At 37.8% G+C, this 25,938-nt stretch overlaps 1 protein-coding gene across 1 annotated transcript in view; it reads right to left on the bottom strand.

Annotated features, from left to right (window-relative positions):
* Positions 1 to 25,938, bottom strand: part of ST6GALNAC3 (ST6 N-acetylgalactosaminide alpha-2,6-sialyltransferase 3) — a 232,240-nt gene that overhangs the window by 105,042 nt on the left and 101,260 nt on the right. The window contains exon 2 of the mRNA XM_075424725.1: positions 18,952 to 19,146. Coding sequence (XP_075280840.1) covers positions 18,952 to 19,146 — 195 coding nt within the window. The remainder of the gene's footprint in view (positions 1 to 18,951; positions 19,147 to 25,938) is intronic.

Raw genomic sequence — 25,938 nt, 5'->3', positions numbered from 1 at the left:
AAAACAATAATTTTAGGCTATGCTATAATGTAATTCATTGCCAAATGATTTCCATAGAGTTTCTAAAACAGAGAGCTTTACAAGAATAGAAAGCTTTGCAAAAGTCTGGTAAAATTGCTATAAAAACTGCAATAAAAGAGTCAATATAATGTCAGAGTTAGCTATCTATTTTCACTACTACTGCAGGTATTTTGTGAAAGGTTTTCATGGTCTTAGAAATTTTTTTAATGCACCATTCCTGAATGCTAAACAATAAAAATAAAAAGATGCAACTAAAGACAATTCCAATGGGAAACTAAAATAAATATCTAGTGCTAAGTGTAAGTAAAAGGTCACTTGCTCCTTATTTTCTGTCATTAAAAAAGTTATACTATGTTTCTTTTGTTCCATTACTCTACTAAAGTTCATTTCCTTTAAGGAGAAAAAACCCCCAACCTTCATTCCTGTGCATCAATGTTTAATTATAGCACATTTGACTGAGTCTAAGAACTACTGGTTCTGGAAAAGCATACAAATGGTGCTTTAAAGATGATGTCTGCATGGCTTGATACATAATGTAGATAACTTCATTCATTTCTTGTCCCCAGGATGGCAGGTTTTTATTCCAAGTAGTATCTTAGAAATGGGAAGGAAAATTATCAAGTTACAAGTTTGTAGAGAGAGCAAGATAAAAAAAAGGCTGAGTTTTTCAGGCTTTCTAATCCTGAACCTATCAGCTGGATTCATATTTTGATACTATTACTAATGCTGAAGATTACCTAATACCACCAGCTGTCCCTCTGGTATGAAGATTTCTAGCATGAGTAAGAATATAAGAACACAGTTTTACAGGGAAATGAGACTCCTTTAAGTCTGCAAGCTCTTAGGGACAGACTGTGAAGGTGGACATGTACTGGAGCAAAGGAGCTGCCTTTAGGAACGCACGCTGGCAAAGGTGGCTCTAACTCAGACATCCTTACATTCCAATAACCCCCCTTTCGCCCCTTTACTCTCACAGGTAGCTAAAGGGGACCTGGCCCCTGACAACAGCAATTTAGACATCCAGGCACCTCACCCCTACAAGGAAGCATAGGGAGCAAAGCCCTTGCTCAACCCTTGGCCATATTCATATTCAAGTGAGGGCATATTTCAGAATAATAGCATCCTACTCCAAGTAGACCACTTCCAGTGCAATTGTAGAGGTACAGCTCAGGAGAGCAGCATCAATGAAGCACTGAAATAATTTATGTGCATGCACAAGACAAAAAGTCTGTATAAACCTTCTTTACTTTCCTGTCCATCACTCTCCGGTCCCAGACTCTCCACTTTTCCAATTTTATGTTTACTGTTCTTTGCTGATAGTCTGAAAAGTTACAAATCACAGAAGCAGTTAATGCCAATTAGAAAGCTGCACTTTAGAACCAAAATATCTGGCTCCAGGTAATATTTTTGCAAAAGGAAAAATGGATGAAATCAAATTATCTTCTAAAATGAGGGACATAGCTAAAGACTACTCACACTCAAGGGAGAAGAGTCTTAGGAACAGAATTCTCATTAAAAAGATGTTTCATCCGTACCATCATCAATAAGCCGTGAAGAATAAATGTAGAAGCAGAAGCAGAACCAGAAATAATGTAACATAGTGTGTAAGGAAAGAGACTGCACTGAAAACATAACTAGCTTCTTAAAAATAATTAAGCAAAGAAAACAAATTCATCACCACTGATGTAAACCCTTCAAAGCTCTGACAGCCTGAAGTTTCCTGCTCTGCAGCATGATATCCAAGGTTCATTGCAAACCCCTGTTTATCCAACTAACTGCATTTCTCAGTAGTTCTACCTAATTAACAGTTTGGCAATGAAGGAGGCAATGGGGAGCATATATATGTAAATACACCAAAAATATGCTATGGAACATTAAATGTGTAAAATCAAGCATTGAAAATTTAGGGAACTGTCAGAATTCAGGTTGCTGTGCAGCCCTAATTGGGCCACCTTGTGTGCATGCATTATGATACTGTCTTTAATTACTCGACCACCTACAATTTTTTCCACTGGACCCCTGCCTGCATTGACTGACATAATGAGCAGCTACTCAATGCCTTTGTTTTCTTGTTATTAGTCAGTGTGTCCCCATGCCTCATTTATTGAGCACTATTCACACCCTGCTCTGAGACTTATTAATTTCTGCCTGGGCTGTCGTAAAGTACTTCTGTTCTAGTAGTTCCTCACTTCTCAAATACCATTCTAAAGAAAGACAGGAAAACATTGTAGTAGACCTCTTCAGCAGAAGGGGTCTGAGAAAATAAGGTGAAAGTTATAAATTAAATTAAGAAATATACGTTCACTGACACACAGAACCTAGAGCAATTACAATTCTTCAGTAATTTGTATATTCAAATAACTTTAATTGACTTGAGCTATCTCTGTGAAAGATCAGTGCTTCATAAATCAGACCCAAGGGTCTCAAACTAAGCATTCAGAAAGTAAACAACACACAATTAGTAAAAACATGGCTTGATTAGATTGGAATCACACAGAAATTCTGCAACAGAGGCTAGAATACAATCTAGCAGCTAGCATTAATGCTTAACCATGACAGCCTTGCCTTCCATTCTTGTAACGTCCTGACTCCTCCACACCTGGCCATTTCTTCAGCAAATGAGGCAGGAGTCCCAGCAACCTTCTTTACATATTTCCAGCTGGCACCAGAAATGGTGAAATCTGGACAACAAATGAGGCTGAAGTTGTCCCACTATGTACAGTCACGAATACATCAAAGAAATCTGAATCAAAACTAGACAGGGGATTTCAATTATGGCACCTCCCAGTTCCAAAACCTTGACTTTGCAACCCTACTAGTATTCTGTCACCTTCAAAGGTACATCTCTGCTGTCCACGGCAGAGCCAGCACCTTCCTATTCACCACAAAGATTTCAGTCTGTTGAACGTAGTAATAGTGGCAGTAGCAGAATACCACCCTCTACTTCAGTAGCAGCACTATTTTTCTTTTTTAATTGTAACATCATGATTGTTACTGAGAAAATATTTTTCTAACCAGCTGTAGTGAAAATAATGTATTTTCTCCTGACCAACAATTATGTCATTAAGAAATAAAATATTAATATTCAAGAAGCATCCAAAATTTTGAGCCTAAAAGGCAGACATATTCCAAAATTCATTAGGTAAACTGATTAAGAGGTATTTAACATGACTATTTTCTAAATTGTTTTTTATTTCTTTCACCCACCAGTTCTCCTTTTCGGAATACAAGTTATTCACTGGACACACAAGCCCACTGCCTCACAAGCACAGCAAAATAAAACTCCAGAGGTCAGAACAACGGCCTTGGACTTTGGACGCACGAGCTGTGGTCTGGCTGCTACCAACCTGCTTTGTGGTATCAGGCAAATGACAACCTCGAGGTCTCACTTTCCCAGTCTGCAAAATGGGATTAATACTTGATCTCAAAAAGAACTGCATGGACTTGTTATTTCAGTGTTACTGAACAAAAGCCTCCCTACCTCAAGCCTCTCCACATCTAAAACTGTGTGTGAAGGTGAAGTATTCAGCATGGTCCACTTCGTTGGAGAATTATCATGTATCCTGCAAAAGCCCCCTCTGCTCCCTGTGCGTGGAGACTGGTGGAGTCACACACACCTCTGACCTCCCAGGCGTCACTCTGTGGGGGCTGAAGAGCCAACGGGCAGATCACTTCCAAGGAAGCACAGCAGGGAAACCCGAGGCACTGGCATGTGCTCCATCAGTCAGATTTAAAATGAGTTAGAATTTTTTTGCAAAGCCTTCTTAACTTGATGTGGATGTAGCTACCGGTCAACTCCAGACACAATGCAAGAAAATGCAGAGATCCTACAATGGAATGATGGACAAAGCCCTCCTCAGGTGCCCGCTTCCTATGCGCAGCAGGCGCTCAGATATTAGAACTGAAAATTTATAATAGTGAAATCTAAAACTCTATGTAAATATATGTTCCAGAGGAACGATTTCAACTGACTCTTCAAAAGTCTAACGAGGTCATCTCACTGCTAGTAAAACATAATTAGCAGAATGACATAGCTTTTACTTATTAATCATACTTCTTTTGTACCAAGACTACAGGAACCGCAGCAAAAAAAAATATAATCAGCAAAAATATTTTCTGATGACAGGGTTTTTCTCCTATTAGTTCTGCAAAACATATTAATCCTGAAAGAACTATATTTCCTTTCAGTTTTGCATAGCAGTGTGCACAAATAAAAACGTTAACTGCCAGGACATAATTTTCAGTATGCTTGTCTTACTTCAGATGTGTGTTTTCTGTTTGGAGCACAGCTGTTCATATTTCCCAACATAAGCTTCACTGCTGTAAATATCTCCTCTGTTGAGGGCTACATTCCCAAAGTACTGCACAGGGGCCACATGTACAAACTGCATTAGTGCTAATGTAAGCTGTGTGCATGCAAATTCATTCACGGCACTTAGAAAATGCAGACCACAGACCTTGACCCCACCTCTTTGCCGCTGAACCAGAATTGCTCTATTTAATGCTGTGACTGTGACATAAATCAGATTTTTCAAAAGGCTTTTATTCAGCTAAAAGAACTCGTTCTGAGATAAAATTTACATAGATCATGCTGCAGAACCGCATTAATGAAGCGAATTACTCCCAGCAACCTGGAAAACAAAATAATTTGGAAACTGAAGGTAAGGTTGTCTGGGGTTTATTGCCACATTTTTTTCAACAGTAGAAGTCTGTGTTGTGTTTAGCTCAATTTCTTTACTTCTGGATTTCAAAAACAAGTCCTTTGCCTGTCAGCATAACACAGCTGGCAGCACTATTGCCTGTACGCTAGAAGGTCAGAGATGCACATCTCTGACTGAGACATGGGCTTGTATCCAATGCTGGCGCTGCAACAGAGCGTTTGGGGGATGTCATTGCACAGTTAGAACTGCCTGCCTTCAGATGAGACATTAAATCCAGGTCATTTCTGCCCATCAGTGGGGACCACCTGGGTGAAAGGTAACAATCCCATGGCAATTTTCATAACAGTAGGACATCAGCTCAATGGTCTTAACAATATTTACACCTAACAAATAGCTTCTGGTATCTGAGATTCCTTGGAAGCAATTGTTGAGCAAAATAATAGAAATCCACGTGACTATCCAAACCATGTCAACGTTACCGCCCTCCTCATTTTTCAAAGATTTCTCTGCTTAGGAGAAAGGGTAGCCTACTTCTAAGCACAATGAGAGCGCCGAGTCCAAGTGCACATTAATACATTTTGTATAGACATAGCATACACTTGTAAGTTTTTAGAAACACAGATTCATGAATTTCCAGTTTCCTAAAGGCCAATTTGCATCAATAATTATCAACCTAAGTTAGTATCATTCAGTCAGTCTGCTGCCTTATAGAGAGCGAAAAATGCAAGAAACATAAGAGTATGGGAAATAAAAGCTATTTCCACACCTCTTCTTCTGAGCCCAGCAATCAAGTTTACCCTATGGCTGGTGACAAAAGTGGTTGTTGGTGGCCATCTACCCCCTCTGTATCCTGGCATTGTGACTACAAGGTGAGAATCTGATGAACAGACACGGGCATTTTTTTAGCTTTCATAGGAGCAATCTATATTTTAAGATCAAGAGCAGAAAGAAAGAATGTTACAACTACCAATGGATGTCAGGCTGTCGCTCTGAAAGTGGTGAAGTAGCACATCCAATAAGAGCCAGAACAATAAAGAGATAACAGGATGGCATGAAAGCATGGTGTACTGCACTCTGGGAACTCGGGCAGTCACAGAAATCTCCCATTCTGATCAAGGATTTCACCTATTCTTCATGGACTATAACCCAGCAAGAAGATCTCTTCTCTGGTTTTTTTTAATCAGGCACAGTCGGAATCAAAGATGAGGGGGAATCACAAGTCTATAAAAAAAACCTTTTGGTACAGAAAGAGATTTGATGAAAAAAAATAATAGGAATCTGAATTGATTTGCAGGCAAGAAATTATAAAGCACATTTTTCCGTCCAAGGAAGCCCTCAAAAGGAAGTTGAGAGGACTTGCATCATTTCAGGTACTGAAAAAATAGGGCTCTTCATTGTGTTAACTTGAGCAATCTTAGGCAGGTCTCAAGGAAGGAAATATGTTGCTTTATTCATTCATGTGACAGGGGAAGTAAGAATGGAAGAACATTAGATAAAAGGCAAACTGGACTAATGTTATTTTTGACCACATCTGAGAAGGAGAAGCAAAACCTAATATATACATAGTAGATAGTGAAATAAAATTAGGCATACAAATAAAAACGCCGTTTCTGTAAAAATAAGAAATATGCATATACTTAACATCCATCACGGGAAAAATTCCATTGAGGTCACAATTACATTTTGAGAGTAATTTCAGTAGCAACCTATTTCATTTCTATAACACTGTAATGATTTCATCAGTAACAAATTCTCTAGGTAGTATCACACTGGAAGGTTTAAGGATGGCACCATTAAATAGCATCCATAATTGTTACAATCAACTACTTATTATACAAAAGGGTGCATTTGTGGATGACTGTTAAAATGTACCAATTTACCAGACTAGCATTTTGCTCAAAGTAACACTCTGAGCCTTCAAGAACCTCTTACCTAGGGACCAAAGCTCATGTCAAGTCCATTTTCTGCTGCAAAATGAAATTGGGCGTCCTTTCATAGCAGAATTTATACTACAGCCACAATACTACCGATGGCCATAAAGTTTAGTTACGATGGGGCAAAACATGGGTTTTTAAAATGCTACTGAGTGTAGGGCTGGGTATAACAGCTGTCGATAAAGGGATGTTTCCCTTACCTCGTTTCAGCTTCCTTTAAACTATTAGAGGAAGCTGCGACCTGTGCTTTGCAAAGGGTGACAGAATTTGGGCTGCAAACCTGACAAACACCAAATCTGTTTAAGAGGAATGGAGTGTTGCAGACACACACAGAGGTTCCACAAAGCACAAGAACCTGAGGTTTCACTTACAGTGATACTGGGAGCAAACCTAAACAAGCAATCTAGAAACACGATGTCCCTCCCAAATCCTCTAGATCATTAAATAATAGACACTACCTCTGTGTAGAACACTTTTTAAAAATTATCCTATCTCAAATACAAAAAAGTAGTAGAAATTTAGGATGCCATTAGGTATAAAAAGACTTCATCGCATCCAGAATTAACTAATGGTTATGTATAGAGATAGTCATATTGGAAAGAAACAAATATGCTACATTCATGAATCCTCTAGCAATTTAAAAATTCAAACAGATTTTAAGATGTATTATGCAATAATATCTACTCACATCTAATGTAGAAATGCCTGTTTGTGATATGTAGTTGTTAAAACTATATTTATGTTTATAAAAAACTTGCTAGACAAACTAGATTAAAAAAAAAAAAATTACATGCTTAGTGAGCGAAAGGAAATTACTAGAGGCATTTTTGCATTTAGTAAAGACTGATAAAAACACTGATTTTCAGGAATTCAGAATACAGCTTCCTACATAATTGGACAGTTAATCCAAATGTACAAGAACTACAAACGTATATTCAAATCAGGTGTTTTGAACACAAAATGAACTGCTAGTTCTTAACAGATCTGGCACATTTCATTATGAAAGCTGTTCCTCTAATGAACACATTTAAACTGCAAGAACGCTACTGCAGACTGCATCGAAAAGACGATGGCCAAAAATCCTATTTCCAAGAATAACTCAAGCCACTGCAAGATTTCTTACATGGACTAAAACAAAATAACCCAAAACAACAAACCAAACCAATCAACCAACCAAAAATATCACTTTGTCTTTTAGTTCTAAACGTTTTTTAACTGGCCTCATACAACACATGTTTGTGATCTTTTCCTAGTTAATTCTGCCTTCTGTTTACAATCTTCAGGAGAACATAAATGGTATTTGTAGAAAGAGCAGAAAAGCATAAGGAAAATAACAAGCTGGGAATCACCTTGGGAAACCATGAAGTAATTAATCTAATGAAAAAAACATTTAAGACATTTTAGCAAAAATAAATCCCAGGTAATTTGGTATCTAGAAGCAGAGGTAACATGTTTTGTCACCTTCTTTCTCCCATTACAGCTGAATCCCATGTTCTAAGAAACTGAGACACTGAGAAGTGAGAAGGGGGTGGGCTTTTGCTATGGATGAATTGGGAAAAACAAGGAAGAGTTTTGCTTGATAACATGGTGATGAGGGTGGAACTGTAAGTGTCTGTATACACTGGAAGCAGGAAGAGAATGGGAAATGGAAATATTTAAGATCTTTAAATAAGCAGGAATTAAAGAGGTATAAACAGCTGTAATATTTTCTGTATCTTAGTCTGATGAAAAACTGAAGTGGTAAACTATTAGTCCACTGCATGATCTTCCAAGGGATGTGGGCAAAGGCCCAAGAATTGTAAATATAAAAGCAGACAGGTTAAAACCTGAGTTAATGTGGAATACGGGTCAATCGCATACTAGCAGGGAGCTGAGCAGCCAACTGGGTTTTTTCAACTCTAGATTTTATTTGTTGTATATGCAACTATCTAGCACACACTGAAAATAGCAGAAAAATACATGCATTATTCATGCTATTCGTGGAAGACATGCACTGTAGTTTCAGTGAGCAGGACTGGAAGTAATACCAGAGGAAATAGAGGCCTTAAAGGAAGACACTAATCTCAGAAACCTCGGAGTGTCACTGTAATTTTTTTTTTTAAGGATTCTGTTATGATAATAGTTAGGTTTGCAGAAAATGATTTCTGCACTATTCAGATAAACGAGCTCACAGAAGGCCATTTCTTCCCCAGGAAATGAAGAGTGGGTAACACCCACCAGAATGGTAGCAAGCCACGTAAGAGCAAGCGAAGGGAGCTCCACAATGCTGATTCCTATGTGATTATCAACAGCCTGAACATAACAAATGTTTTAGATTTCACGAAAGAATTTACCTCATGTTGTGGCCAGCAGAGATGGCAACAAGTTTTAAACACAAAACAATATGACCCCCATCCATTGCTTGAAAATGACTTGTCATCTACAATTATCTCTCAGACTCGCCTTCTCATTTTCAGCTATCATCAGCCTCCACACCTACAAAAGTCCATTTCTCCTTGAGTCTTGTGCTCAGCTCCAAAATAATTTATTAGGAGTTACACATGCTTATCAAAGACAGACAGAAGTCATGTAGAAATTAATGGCAGTCCATGGAAGTTGCTACATATCATTATATAATACACACCAACAAAGCAGTCACAGTACCCAGATTGCCTCGTCCTTTGTCAATCAGAATAAAGCATTAGTGCAGTGCAAAGATTATCTTTGTTGTTGTTCTGGCTGTAATACAACGGTAATAAGTGACAATCGGTCAGGGATAGTAGATCCCCAATCCTTCTGACAATCAATCTGACTGCCCCCGTTTTACTTTATGAATATGACCAGAATCTCCAAGCTATGCCTTTGAAGCTGTCCTAAACAGTAGTATATTTTTGGAGACGAGGTAATCTGATCATCTAGTAGAAATTTTGGGCGGTGAAAGACAAGCGAAATCAGAGAGGACAGAGGGTGAAAAAAAGAAATCAAAATCAACAGTTTTGGACAACACGCACCAGATCTAAAACGGAAGAGCTAACAGGAAACAGGATAGACATCACGAATCTTTTACATGCTTGAAATAAGATGACATGAGAAACTGCATCGTAAGCTAGATAATGTTAATAAATCAATAAAATTAATTACACAATAAAAACCTGAGTACAAAATTGTCAGTCATCGATCAATTCCATAACATACTGTATGTCATCAAATACAGGGTTATTGTTTTTACCTAAAAGCCAGACTGTATCCTTCTTGTTGTTTAATTTCTGTTGTAGGACATTTGCCAGTGCTGACCTAAGCTTTCAGTGTACTGCCCTGGAACTACTTGGGGGTGACACCTGTGCATGCAGTCAGGCATTTCCTAGGAGTCTGAAGGCTCCTGAAGAAAAGCTTAGAAAAATAGTTTTTCAACTTGATGCACTCCATAAATTATATCTTCTCTTTACAAACATGAGTCCTAGGCAGCAGTACTCCAAAAGGCGGAAGGGAGGGAGGGTGGTAGCATTACTGAACTAGAACAAGGGAAATCAACCTAAACTAACTTGCACTTTGGCTGATGTAATACTAATACAAGGCCCTCGAGGATTCCTTGCAGCATCTAACTGGAGCAAGCAGGTTTTGCCCCCTGGAGAAATACTGCTCCAAGACCTGTGGCATTTCCATCAATCTGAAATCCAAAACTTTGTGTCCTAACTACAAAAGACTTTCAACAACAAATTCAAGAAGCTGTACTTAAAAAAATGATGCTATTACTTGCAGAAAAAAGAGGACTTGACTGGTAAAGGCAGTAATGTGCACTCCTGGGGCTGAGGATAAAAATGGAGGATGAATTGTTGTTATTACGTGGACAATCCCAAAATCACTCTAGCAATTTCTCTGCACTCTTTTTGGGAATTTCATTTAACACTGTATTTATTCATCTAATGGGCATGCCAACTGCTTTTCTGAGTTACAGGAAACAACAGTTTCTCTGACTAGCTGAATATGAAAAATATATCAAATGGGGAGGAGGAAAAATAAAGATGGAGGAAAGAAATACTGCAGATAACACAGAACTTCATTTTCTCCCTACCCCTCCCCAGACTGAATTTGTTTTCATTTTAGGGTGCAGCCCCATGGACACAATTTAACACGAACTTTTCAGTGTTAGTGGTAATATCACTAATTTGTTTAGAGATCATTCAAAAATGATTTATGATGAGTAGACAAAATTTACAGCTACACCCACAGAAAATGTAGCTCCTTGTTACAGATACTGTAACTCTATCCAGTAGAGCTCTAAAATGCACACACTGTCAGCATAGTGACACCAGTAAGGGACATGAGTTTTTTGATATGACAGTCATACAGACCCTCTTACAAACCAAATAACACATATTTGGTAGTATGAATTAATGTATTCAGCCAGACAAGAGAGACTATCCCAAGAAAAGCAATTATTGCAGGTGCAATTTGCATCTGCTCTAAGAGGGTCTCTGAGCTCATTTCTCTCAATGCAGCAGTTACACCAGCCCACCTGTTCCTGCCCGATCTGCGAGCAGATAGCGCAGATTAACAGCTCAAAAATGCATTTAAGATTCACATTTTAATCTAACAAAAAGCCTAAGAGAAAAGGCTCACGTGGTAGAAACTTTCCACCAGCTCAGAGAACAACAAAGTAGACAAAACTATGTATTCAATCCACAGAGCCTTGCAGCAGAACCTGAAGCTGCCAAAGGCAGGCTATGACAGATGGCCATGGGAGCAAACTTGGAAAGCAAAGGCTTTCAAGGAAGATGGCTGGGACTTTTAAGCTAGCCAGTAATTGGCATGATTGTCAGTGTTAGGAGTCTGTCTCTTGAGCAAGTTCTAGCTGCTGTGTTTACGTGCGCACCCGTGCACGTATGTGTGACTATGCGCGTGTGGCTGGCACGCTGCTTCCCTGCAGGGAAGTATTAATAGCCTCGGGTCAGCTCAGTGCTGGGCATCTCTGCCAGAACAGCTATGCTGGGCAAGAGCTCAGAGCTAAAATCGCTGATTGACATAGCCAGCAGAAACCCCTTGTGTAGAAACAATTATATGAGTAAAATTCTGTTTTCACTGGCTCTTTTTACTCTGTGGTGTATTTTACACACCAGTACAAAATGTACCTTAGATGTCATCACTGCATCCAAAACTAGTAACACTTTGCTGCAAAGGATACCTTGAATCTCTATGAGAAATAGACTCCAGGTATAAAATCAGGAGGGTGACACTGAACTTCTTACGATGGAGCATCTTATTTTTTAAACAGCAGTAGCGGGAGGATATTCAGTGCATAAATGATGGGGCACTGCTCTCCCAACTGATGAAATGGAACACGAAGAAGACACCTTGCTTGCTATTAATGCAAACCAGCCCATCCTTCATTTAGCAACTATTATTGACAAAAACTGAAATCACATAGTGGTAACGGAATTCAATTCTCACCCAGAGTAAGAGCAGTAAGTTCCTCCTTTCTCTCCTTGACCACAGCCTTCATCCTCATCTGCTCATTGCACTAGCAAGCCCACCTTTCCTATCACCCCCAGTGGTTTGGTCTCACTCAAGAAGCTATCACAGCAAACCTCTCTGCTCTTTTTTTTACCAGTCCAAAGAATACTCCATTCACTTTGTCTAGTCCATCTGCTATTTAACTAAAACAAAATTTACTCATAGGAGTTTACCTATGAAGGTGGCTAACCGCAAAACTTAGGTTTGTCTCTGTTTTCCAAATGGCCTCAAGTCAATTTTCACCGAGTCATATCTCTCATTTGGAGGGGCATTGCTCATGCTTCTCACATGGAAAACACAACTGGCACCTTCTCACAGGGAGCCTAACATTATCTAATATAAACCTCCCCCTTGCTAGCAGTAAAAAAATCCTCAAGAAAGTGGGCGAAATCTCTGGAAATTACATATAACCAAGGTGGATGGCAATTCTATGACACCAGGCATCTCTTCTGGTATAACCTATAAGCCCCGTTCAACAGATCAATCCAGCTCATGACTCTGCATTGTAGACGTTTATTTCTACCAGCCCAGATTCTTTAGGGATTGACTTTTAGTGGCACAGCTCACTGGCTGATAGTAATCTCTTCTCAAGTCCCTTAGTCTTTTTTTTAAAAAAGCAGAGCTGCCACACAGGCAGGAGTGCTTGACTCATCACATTCAGGCTCTGTGTGGAGCAGATTTAATTCCCTTGTATTGAATACTCGATATATTTATCCTGGCACTTGACTTTTTCCTCATGAGACACCATCAGAGTTGTGGAGCTTTAAAAACCTAAGCTAATTCCATATATACAGAAGGAAAAAGGCTGAGCTGGCAGGCTTTACTCTACTGAGGACACACATCATCTATGCTCCCTTCCCTCCTGTAGGTTCATAACAGCCTGAGTGGTTTCAAGTGGACCTTGCAGCTTATTCTGATGGTTCTCTCTTCTCCCAGGCAAAAAGGGTGCTGGAAAGAGGAAGGTGGCAGTGGGGACTCAGGTGATAATTTGTTTAGTGAGGTCTATTTCTGTAATATAAGATGCGCTACTGGAGTTGCTCATTTAGTGGTTAAAATCTTTGGCAGGAATTTTATTTTCAAGAGTGTGCCTATGGCTCCCAGAGCCAGGAATGGGACGTCTGGTATAGCTAGCCAACACAGACAGGTGGGGGGACGGGAACCAACAGCCCACCATAAAAATCTCTCTCAGAAATGTAACAAGAAATGTGATTGTCATTAAAAATATTATGTATCCAATCCTTCTGTAATACTTCCAAGAAAAGTTTTTCCTGAAAATTTACACAGAAGAAGCAGAAAAATATCCAGAAGAATACATGGCATGTTTAGTTTTACTTCCATTATTATTACTATTATTATTATTGCATGATTACTAAGGCTGAAATGATGTAACTGAGCAACTAATATATAATTGTGTCTCAGAAGTGATATAAATGATAAATGACTATGAAACCGATGACCTTTTCTTAACAAAATATGCTATGAATTCTTAAGATGCAGCAATGAATAAGATCCCAAAGGAAAAGACAGGATGGAAGTCATGAATTTGTCAGAAATTAAATACTAAAGCAACTTTCTGTCACAGTGAGTTCCAGCTGATGTAGCTTTTTTAGTGTCTGTAGGACCCAGTTCTCCCAGCAAGAGTAGGAAGCAAACATCTCTGAAGTTAGCTGAATACACCACGCATGTTCACATTCCGGTACCTTCTGTTTTGACACGAAGCCAAGTGCTATTCTCCAAGTTTCTCTTCATGGTAAGTGTCATTCTGCATACATCACTAACAGAGGCAAAGCTTAAACCTTCCTAGGTTGATCACTAGCTTGACTTATTTTTATAAAATATAAATTATACAAAAATTTCAGTCCTTTTTTATTTTTTTCTTACTTTTCATATCTGGAAAGAAACTAATATTAAAACACCCATCACATTCTTTGCTTTCTTTGTGCATTTTTTCATTTAGTTATTCAAGTTTTATAAGAACATGGTCTCTCATGGTTGGTACAGGTCCTTCCTATGATTACTCCTAACAGGTTTGACAACTATGCTTTTGCTGTTGTTGAAATGGTATGTGCTTCATCTTGCAGTCAGATAGCACACCACATAGCCTCTATTTCTGCGTGTTACGTTAGTTTTCTACTATACTTCAGGTGCTGATTTTTTTAATGCAATTACTTTATTCTGCTAAAAAAAAAAAAAAGGCAAAAAGACTACAGAAATATGTATAAGCTCTGTAGCCTCCTCCTATTTTTATTCATATCCAGGATATCTCACTTGTGGAAACCTCCACTCATTTAAACTGAGTTCTACCACAGAACTTCTGGCAAAAACAAAATAAAGAAACTAGACATAGGCTGTAGGTTCACACATGTTTGTGGCTGTGTGTCACAACTGGTAAGCAATTAATGCTTGTATACTAGTTTGTTCAGGTTATGGCACAAAATGGTAGTGATAATATGATCCAAATTTATCTCTTCAGTATCAACAATATTGATGAGTTTTTCAGTTACAACTGGATTTTAAAAAAAGCGTTAACTGCTACAATGCATGTTTCTTTTATCTAGTGCTCATCACTATACTGTGAGATTCTTCAATGTTCATGACACAAAGGGTCTTCTCTCCCTCAGAATTCATTTTAGATGAAGCCATTAGATCTCTGTGTTGCAGTTTAACATAGGGATTTTAGGTCATCTCAGAACTTACCCTTTTCCAAGAACAGTTTTAATCTTTGTATAGCACTTGAATATACTTCTTATAATTATGTTTCAAGTGTTATTGCAGCTATATTTCAGATTTTACGTATGTAAGAAAATGCTATATTATTTTAATACTGACAGTAGAGTAAAAATCTATTCAATATTCACCTTTCAGGAAGCACAATCAAATATCCAGGAACACTATTAGACTTGCCTAGCATATAGTTTCAAACTGCTAATGGGTTTTAAATTGATGTCATAATGCTGCAATTTAAATACATGATGTTCATTAATTTTACCAGAACTCTTTGTAGAGTAGAAGCAGTAATAAAGAAGGAGGAAGGTTATATTTTCTATACCTGCTTCTTTTATCTGCTTGCCCATTTTTGATACACAAGAAGAATCATTACACCAGCTTGAGGTGGGAGGCGTAGTTTACTCACATGACAATAGATTTCAATTCGGTAACCACTGTGGAGTTGTTTCAAAGTAATATTTTCTATGAAAAAATACCAGGAGTGGGATAAAAGTAACTAACACATGATAGGCGTGACATTTCTTAAAGATGGATTTCATTGGACCTATCACCAAAAATCCATAGGTACAAAGTAGATGAAATAAGGGACAGAAAGGTCATCTTGCCCATGCACCTTGTCACCGAAAGGTCAAAATTAATGTACTTGAGCAAGACAGCAATATTGCAAAACAGGCAGCCATAGTCTCTTGCAAATCTCAGGGAGTCCCCTCACATGTGGACATTGAAAAGGGAAAAGAGATCACCATCATGGAGGGCTACTAAGGGATCCCATTCTATTCTGGGGTGGGATGACAGGCACTGGATACAAATTTTCAATGTGAAGAAACATCTATTTCAGATATATCTCAAAAGTCAAACTAAAATGTGTCTAGACATAATGGGCCAGTATAGTACAACACTTCACAACTATTTATATTTCAAATATGGTATGTTTACAGTACATAAAGTCAGTTTTTCCAAAGCTGTTGCTATAGCTACAAATCAAGGAAACCATAGCAACAACCCTGTATTATGTACAGCCTTAATTAGGGATTAAGTTATGTCTCTCTTTGCATTTTATATTAAATACTCCCACACAATCTACTTACAGTAATCTTAAATTTTTTTCAGACTTTTTAATAATAAAAAACTCCATAGCATTATACTGTCAAGTTAAGTACACAACACCTTTGAAATATGTCTTTACTGCATTACTCTGTTCATACCTAATAATATACAGGTCACTGTTTTTCACTCGAGATCAACACACATGTTCATATCACCATATTTCCTGATCTTCTTTAATACAAATCATTGATCACTTCAGCCTTAACCACCAAGTAATTGATTTTCCATCATCTCATAAGGTTTTCAAGTCTCATCCCACTCGGCCTAACCCCAAAAGAAATCAGCTCCTCCTAACTTCAACTTTTTTTTTCCATGGATTAAAGTCTTGGGTTTTTTTTCCTTTTCCCTCAGAAAGTAAGTATGCAAGGGAGGGACAGGAAAGGTAGAGTAGTAGTTCATTGAGATTTTCTAGCTTCCCTGTCACATCAGATGACTGACTAGGGTGGTGGTAAACTACTGTAATTACTCTGTTTTGTTGATCTTGTATATGTACTATTTAAGTACGCTGAGAAGTTGGGATCAGAGAGCCCTGGCATGCTGCGTGCAGCCAGGCCTCAGAGTAGACCCTGAGAGGAACAGGTAAACAAGCACAGAGAACAAAAGTGAAGAAAAGGAGAAGGATGTTGGAAGTGGCTGAGGAACAGGAGGGAGTGCTTTTGCACAGCAGGAGACACGTAGGTCCCAGTGGGCTGACACGCTGCAAAGGGCACCCTAGAAGACTATGAACACATTCAGCAGGTTTACTAGATGCTCTCAACAGAAAAGAGAAAGCCAAAACCATGGCTTTAAAAGCCTTCCCTCCTATCTCTCCTTCCATCACATAATTTTCTGATAATTCATTATGGCATAGTTTCCTCATCTTTTGGTCCCTGCCAATTGATGAGATGGTATGTATTCCATTTTGCAAAAACCTTGGCCCCATTTATTTAGGGCATTAGCTGTACTCACACACTGGACCTTCTGCTTATCTTACGTACCATAGCAGCATAAAAAATAGAAAATAATATCTCAGTTCTATGAAATGAGCAGAAATTCAAAGTATTTGGCACTTACAGAATGGAGAGAGCTGTGGTTTTAATCTCTGTGAACAATTAAGAATCGCTGGCTATTTTAATATAAAGAGTAGACAAATGCATATTTATAAAGCAATCTGTGTTGTAAAAATTGTAGTCTGAGAAAGCTGAGTGTGAGTTAGGAACACAAGCTGTGTAAAAGCTTTTCATATGGGCAGCACAATAAAACTTCCCTCGCAAAGGGAATAATTAAGTCAGAAGATAGTGCATTCACAATTAGCAAGGCGTGTTCAGTTTCTTCATTATCATTTTAATTAGCAAATATTAATGTAATCTCCAAATACAAGGGGGAAAACAATTAAAATTACTAGGTTTAAGAAGTCTTTCATGACCTAAGCTAAATTGAGACAAATGTCTTACTAATCGATACTGGTCACTAACTTTCAGGACATTCATTTCCATTTACTGTTAGAACTTCCAAGCGTGTTATCAAATTTAAGAATGAATTAAAGCTCCCACAAGCTACATCTAACCTCTGATGAAGGCAATTGTGAATAAAAATGGATTAGCCTGCTCCTCTCCTCTCCAGTTATCAGTTCAGACTGATAAAGATCCAGTGACCATGGCAGCTCTACCTCATTCAGATTCCAGGCTTGCCACTGTGGCAACAACCAGGGACAGGCAGAACACACTGCCCTCTCATTTTTAGCGGGTTCTTGGTCCTTCTGTATTTAAGATATGCTGGATGGAGCCTTAGCCCTTTTGAACTCAACAGCAGGTCCCATTCATTTCACAGGGACTAGGATTCATACACTGATTCAAACATATTTCCTTTTGGGTGCTTGTCCTTTTTCTGCTCTGTAGATAACGTACTTGGCCTCCAGTATACCCAGTGCTGCATCTTATATGCACAACAATTGAAAGATACAGAAGTTTAAAAGAAGCCACCTCAAAAACTATAACCCTCTCTCATTCTGATTTTCATATTTAACATTCTAAAGGTGAAATAATATCTAACTTATCCAACACACTTACAGGACTGAATATTATGCAGTGGTAAAGTATAAAGCTGTTATGTGAATTAATTTCATTCATGAATACAGTAATAGCAATTTTAGAAAGAAAAATTAGTAGCAGTCTGATGGTATTTCATGACTGACAGTGCCATAACTGCTCAGAAACAACTTTTAGAGAAAGTTAATTTTTTAATGTTAGCTTATTTTGCAAGTTTGCATGAGTTATAAACAGTATGCAGAGAGAAAGAGTCTGGGGAAAAAGCACCACTACCACCAAAACCTAACAATGTCATTAGATATTTTGCCAACTAAGTTGAAAGCAGGAGTCCCTATAAAATACAATTTTATCACACAAGTATTTTTACCACACGACAAGTTTTTTGCAAAGCAGATACAGCCCAAAACATTTTAAAATACCAAACGAAAATACATACCTGGCTTTCAAATAGCTACCAAGTGTTAATGTAATATTTTGAGAAAAATCCAATAAACCTCTAGCTCTACAAGTTTTCTACATTCACATATCTTCATTTCACAAATCATTCCCTTTTCCTCTTCCATGCACACACAAACACAAATATACTACTTTTTCCTTGGTTATCCCAGGCAAAATTAAATATTTTTAGGACTTCATTACAAACACACACAAGAAAATTTCCTTGTGAGTTAAAGGAACTGAAGGCTTGAGATTAAACTGAAAAAATCTTTTGCTTGTATAAATATCAGTTTTTACTGCACCTAAGCATGACTTTAAGGACAGCTCACTGCTCTCTCTGCTGCAGCCATGACAGAAATTAAAAAAAAGGAAAAAAAAAAGTCAATGGTCATTTAAACGGTAGCACACATTTAAAAGACACTTTGTGCAGAAACATTGCTTGCTTTAGTTTTTACACTGGGCAGGTTGGTAGAAAAGCAGCTAGCGGGATCAGAGAGAGAGAAGTCTGCTGGTCTGTTTTGCTGTGCTCTTGATACCAGGTCTTACCTCTTGTGTTTTCACATTTGTATATCCATAATGAGTTCTCAGAGGCTGTCTTTGGCCGTTAGAAAATGGTATCCATTTGACACTGGTTTGTCCAAAGCAGTTTAGGATCAAAGGGAAAGTTACTTCATTTGTGAGACGAACGATGATCAGACAGAGGAATGCTGCAATGAAACTCACAGCAACGATGGACTTCCTCTGTAATGAAAAGAAGAAAGGAAATAAAATATTAAAATTCAGAATTGGTTTTAATAAAAAATACATATCTTCTATTGTAGGACGAGAGAAAAAACACTCTAGAAAGCTTCATGTGAAATTATTTTTAGAGTAGTCACCTTGCTGCAGGAGTACAAGGAGACAGGTGACTGGATCATTTTATATCAACAAATTTGCATTTCAGAGGTTTTGAGACTTTCTTTTAGAACTGGTTTAAATTTTAGTGTTCAGAGTGAAGATTTTTATGTAAACATCCACACCAAAGTCTCAATTCAAAAACATCAGTGTTTTAGACACGACAAATACACAAAGTAAAAATGCCATTCGCAGCCATACCACACAAAGTTTATTGTGAACAAGACGTTCACTACAGATTGTATTTATAGCGTGTTAATTTTACAACATTCCAGCGCAACAGAACTCGTACTCTAACCTTAAATACTGTAGTATAAATGTGAAGTCAGCACGATGTTCCACCGTATTCCTGGTTCACAAATTTACAAAGTGGGGCATTATTATCTTCGACAAGATGACCTCCATTGTTAATAACTAACAGTTCTGAAGCCTGTATCTAATTAACCTTTGCTTTCCACCTCTAACCTAACCAGTTGGTTGGAGTGGCTAATGTAACCACAGAACAATATCAACTTTTTCGCTGGGTAACCGCCCAGTCTGCAGGAGAAAAAAAAAAAACTTATATGAAATACGATGTTTCCCTCATTTTTAGCTATTTTTAAGTACTGCACTCAATTACTTCTAGACAAGTTAGTTAAGAACCAAGCATGTTATTTGGCATATGTAAAGATTCTAGGTATGATACTCCATCGTAAAGGTTATTTTAAAATTTCCCCCGAGGGAATGGAACAATGATCATTTACAGGTGTTTTGACTGTACTTTAATTACATTCTAGCTTTACCTAATTTTCCACAGTTTAATCACCCTACTGAATGTTATTCTATCCTTCTAAACAGAAATAGATACATAAAACGGGGCGGGGGGGGGGGAAATTAGTTGCCTGAGGGCCTGTATATAATTATATAGTAACACTTAATTCTGAATGGCAGAATCCAGTCACCCCAATTCCTGTCTACAAATACCCCCAACCAACAGGAACCAGCCGAGTACACATTTAAGCAGCTTTTGTACATGATGGCAATAAGATTGCACATGCTGCAATGGTGACAGCGGGTGAAAGGTGAGCTCTGATTGCAACCGTGAAAGATGAGTCTGTTCTTTGCCTGGAGGTTTATTTGACAATCTGCAGAAACTAAAATTCAAAATGTTGAGCAGAAGAAACAGCAATATTTACACAGTTAACGTACTGGCAAAAGATGTAGACAAAGTTTTACTGAACACGAGCACACAAGGCCTGTGTGCCCATACACAAGGCCTGTAGGCACTGCTGCCATGCTTCGGTTCAGCTTCTGGACACAGAAAACAGCGAGAATCACAAAGGGCACACAGCAAATTTGAAGGGATATTACTGTATTCCCCCACAAAAGAGTTAACAAAATAATACGTTATGGGGGTCAATTGCATGGCTCTATCTGTTTTGATGTATTAAGAGGTTGCAATTTAGAAGATAAAAGCAACGACAGAGTGAGATGGAAAACCTAAGTGAATGAGGTCACTGGGAGGAGAAAGCGAAGAGGATGGTGAAGAGGAGAAGTATTGTGGCACTGCAATTCAGTGAGGAATCTCAGTCAGCTAATGGCTGTGCAATGTAAAATTAAACCCAGCAGATCTTCACAGGGCAGCACAGCAGCCGCAACCCAGTCACAGCTTTCAGAATTCATGGAAGCCACTGCACTTTCCATCAGCTGCATTATAACAGATTTACATTAAATTGCAATAAACTGGCTGGGGAGCACTTTTGTGTCACTTCTCTTTGTACCAGATGGAGTCAGAAATGTTTAGCTATATATCAGGGCCTCGTAAGTGTTAAGAGCAGCTAAGATGCGCAGTGCAAGTGATAATCATAAAGCAATGAGGAGTGTGGATTAGCCACGTTATTTATTGCAAATCAGAATTTAAATATTGCAGATAGTTAAAGGGGAATCTAAAGTCTTATTCCACTATATTAGTGCCCACAACAGCAGGCAGCAATACTGCCCTGTATGATGCCACTACCTGAGTTCCATATATTCTGTCTTCCTGATTTGCTGAATACTGTTTTATATTTCTTTTATTTTGTGCAGATATGTTTTGAACTTGAAGACATTGTAATCAGCTTGCTTTGCTTCTCACAGGAAGCTGTTCTAAAGAGCCTCTGCCCTGAGAAGAATTCCTATTGTGTGGCTAGATTTCTTGGCCTTCATTAGGATGCCATCTGATTTTTATATTCCTTCTCTTTAAATACACTGTACTACAGGAGGAAAGAAAAAAGTGTCGCCTTTTTTTCTTTTTTTATGTAAGAAAATAATGTTTGAAAACAAAAACAGAAAAGATTTTTCTGTCTGTGTTGCTCAGCCAGAAAGTACCTGCACTACCTAGAACAGTGCAAGAAGAGACAGGAATTTTTACAGCAGAAAGGAATCAAGGAATCTGTTGTAATTGTTTTGGAAAAAAAATTCAGCCAAATGTAAATACAATGTCTACTTACTCACTTGTACAAAGGAAGCTTGTGTTAAAGATTCAGTTCCCCTGTAATTTTTGTTAAAGGCATGAGATCCAACAACGTGCATTCTCTGAGGGAAAGACTATTGCAAATTGGAATTTTAGTGGCTCTATAAATTTCACTGAAAAAAATATGGACAAACAACAAAGCACCTACTTATCATAATTTTAGCCTTCTTAAGTACCAAGTAAGGCAGTCTGCCCAGTGGCCAAGAGTATTCTAAAGGGCACCTCTAAAAGTAATTGGTTTCCCTTAAGTTCCTCCCTCCTTTTCCTGCTTAAGAAAAAAAAAATACAGGTGCTATTTGTCAGCAAGTGCTTCTTGTAAAATGTCCCTTTCTGCAGATAAATGGATTTTGTTATCTTTCCTCTGATAAAACTTAAAATGTAGCATTGGAGAGTCCAGAAATTCTACATGACATTAGCACATGACAGAGAAGTATGAAGCTATACACAGGGATGAATGCCAGACCCTAATTTGTCTCAAAATTTGTGTGCATCAACATTTTAAATACTTACACATCCTACCATTTGGGAGAGCTAAACCAACATTAATTAGCAAGTCTGCACAGAAACAAATCTTCTTCCTTCTTAATTTTCAGTTCTCATGAATGCAAATAGTCTCTTAACAAAAGAAATATTTCTCTAACTTCGAAACTTCCTCTGTATAAATCTCAATAAATCTTTATATTTTTCTAGCTAATTCAATGTAGATATTTTGATGTTGCTGACATTTAAGTTAAAAATGTATATTCAGTTATAAACATTTTTATACTCATTCAGTGAGGAGTAAACAATAAGACATATTTTAAACAGTTTCTTAGCTGGAGGACTTGCACCATATATTAGCTTTTGTAACATTTTATTTGATCCACTATAGTACATGACTAGTCTAGATGACAGTTGCAAGAAGAAAATTACCACACTTATGAACACAGGATCCTATAGCAGAAAAGCGGAGTTTACTATTTGTTAATGACACTAAGTCTAAGTAGCTGCTCATTCACGGTTTAAAAAAGAAAAAAGATAGAAGCGGACACACTTCAGATCAGAGTACATGTAGTGCAATACCTGGGATCCCGCTGGGTAGAAAGTGCACGCTAGAACTAAACAGTTTCTTCTCAACTCTTTTTACTCAATCTCCACAATAATATAATCCAAGTTTCAGTTATTTCTCAGACACCAGGCTCATTCTGTCTAGTGTGTGTACCAAAAGCAATAAGCAGGAGGCATGATTCATGCTTCTAGGGCTTCAATTTATATTTATGTTGTTAAAATAAGAATTGAAATAAAAACAGGAGTGTCATACTACTATGCTGGTTAGGGTTTCATGAAAAACTTCATGGAAATAAAAAACAGCACTTTTATAGATATGTGTATATATACTTGGCAACATGGTCCCTAACACTATTTATAACATCCATATCATCTGGTTTTGGCTATTTACCAGTGCCAGTGTGATTCATTAGCTTCTTTTTGGCAAGAACTTGACAGACTGAACAAGTCTTAGTCATTTTTCTTTCATAATCTGTTAAGAAGTTTGAGATGACAAGATCATTTTTTATAGTTCAATAATGCCTGATAAAATAATATGACAAATATTTTTTGTGTTGTATACAGTTGTCTAGCAGGGAGGAAGAAAGGAAATATTTTCAGCATTAGAAGAGAATTTCATAAGTTGTAAATTTTACTGAGGTATGTGCTAAGTATGTCTACTTTCTAGCCCAAGAGCAACACCCTGCCACTTAGAATGTATTATACGGCAGAGACTATGAAACCCCTTCACAAGCAGTAATATAATCCCATCCTAGTGAGATTAACAGTAAAAACCCATTTCACAGATGCATAAACTGAGGCTGAAAGCAACTTTCCTAAGATCACAAAGAAATCAACAGAAGCTATTCCTAAACTTTTATTCCAGAACGATGTTGTTTCTCAGGTTTATTGTTTCTATTATAACTAACTGCCTGAAATTGTTAACTGCCAAAGTTGAATATGATATTATGGAAGACTCTTCAAACCAGTAAAGTTCCATGCCCCAAACAGTAATTGAAAATAAAGCATCTTTTAGAAACTGATTTTTTTTTTTACAGTATTCATCTTTTCTGTTATTTTCATGGATACGTGATAACAGTGTGCTTGGAAGGACAAATCAAAGGTAAAGACTTATGTGAGCACTTCGAGTCTCTTAGATGACACAATATGCGGTAATATTGTATTAGCTTCACAATACCTACCTTTATGAGCATACTGAATAACGCAATCACTTTTTGAATATCTCTGCACATTATACTACTTTTATTATGGGACTGATGCAGGGTTTCAGGTTTTTTACTCCAGTGTAATACTAACTGAAAACAATAGTGGCTACACTTACTGAATTTGTTTCATTTTGTAGACCACTATATGTAAAAAATAGTTTCATTTAATTTTCTCTGCTATAGTCTTGAGCATCCTCTTCCAAAGCTGCTTTCTGTTACAACAGATCATAAAATGAAATTCTTTCAGCACGCTAGTTCAGTCTACCTTACTTATTTCACTGGTATTGGAAATAAATACACCTTCCAGCTATTTCCTTTGTCCTGAACCACCCTTTAACAGGGCTGCTGGAGGGATACCCAGGCAGGGGTCCTAGAAGTTTTCAAAGAGGGAGTGAGACTGTATAGCAAAGATCCTTTTAGAAATAGACATGTGTCAAACAACATTTGCATAAAATCGGTAGCTGAAGATTTACTTTCTTCTCCTCCAGAAGTGAAAGATAACCTGAATATGTTCAAAAGCTCCATGGGAGATGGCTATCAATGTTTCTCTCTCAGGAGAAGAGAACAAAGCAGGTAAGCGGTTATATCGCAAGTAAGACCTGGTTTGGGTTCAAAAACCAACAAAATTAAGATCAAAGCTTTTTTTTTTTTTTTCCTGGGAAAGGGCATCTTTGCTAAACTGGCATGTAAGCAGCCAGGAAGCTGAGAAGTAAGAGCAGAAATAAAGTTCAGCAATGGAGAAGCAAGGCAAGAAATGCAGGATACATAAAAACAAGTAAAAGAGATACAATGAAAGAAACATATGACTTATTTCCTTCTGTATGGCCTAGAAAGTATTTCTTCTAAGAACATACCCTGAATCAGGACTATGTTCATAGCTTATGATGTTTGAGAAGGCATGAATAGAAGACACATTACTTCTTGTATGCCTCCTCTGTAGGAGCTCTGGCCTTTTCTACAGCTAATACAGCTGAAGAGCTCTTAGGAACACAGCTCACTGTACCTCTTCTATCGTTACAATTTGTTGAAAACGTGTTACACATTCTGTTTTCACCATGATTCACTAAGCAGTCCCATACGAATGATGGTGTATCTAGGTTCATAACAGCTTGACACAGTATTTTCACAGCAAAACAAAACATATTCAAACACCTCCTTCATTAAAGACAAAAATCAGCAGAGTGCACTCAGGCTCATTAGGGTAAGACCTGAGCAATGAACAAAAACAGGAATTACCACAGTATGATTGATGTAGCAGTAGCGGTCTATATTAAAAGCCTTCACTGCTTACATATAAGAGGATTATTGCTATTGACATTTAGTGTCAGGTAACTGCATAACTTTATTACATATGGCATTCCCATCAGAAATAGCACACATATTTGGGTAATAATAAGAAATTATGTAAGATTAAGAACATCAAAATTTCAAGGAGCAGCTGTTGAAGTATTTTGAAGGTCTCCAACATGCTATCATACATAAGAAGTTACTACATTTGAAAAGGCCAGGTGATTCTGAGCCCGTCAAATTTCAAAGTGGCCAGATTTCACGAATAAATCTGCTTCACTATTCCCTCTTCCCCTAACCTCAAAGCCTAAGAAGAAGGAGCATTATTTTGTCAGGAGATATCCTTATCCCTTAAAGTGATTTCAGGCTTTCCAGCACTTTGAGTTCTCCAGTTCCTACAATGATTGTTTCTCCCACTCCTTTCTTGCTTACTTCAAGCTGGATTTGTTACTTCCTTCAGCAGTCTACTTCTGGGCGAGGGTTCCCTGTGCAAACAGCCTCTACTGACAACAAGGCACAAACGATCATTAGCACAGCTCCAATCTTCACAAACCACAAAGTCACAGTACCACCAAGGCAACCTCAACTTCTGAGCAAGGCATGCCTTCA

This window comes from Opisthocomus hoazin, chromosome 6 (genome assembly GCF_030867145.1).
Source record: "Opisthocomus hoazin isolate bOpiHoa1 chromosome 6, bOpiHoa1.hap1, whole genome shotgun sequence".
Lineage (NCBI taxonomy): Eukaryota > Metazoa > Chordata > Aves > Opisthocomiformes > Opisthocomidae > Opisthocomus > Opisthocomus hoazin.
The sequence above is the reverse complement of the archived record's forward strand: the minus strand, read 5'-3'. Positions and strand labels throughout refer to the sequence as shown.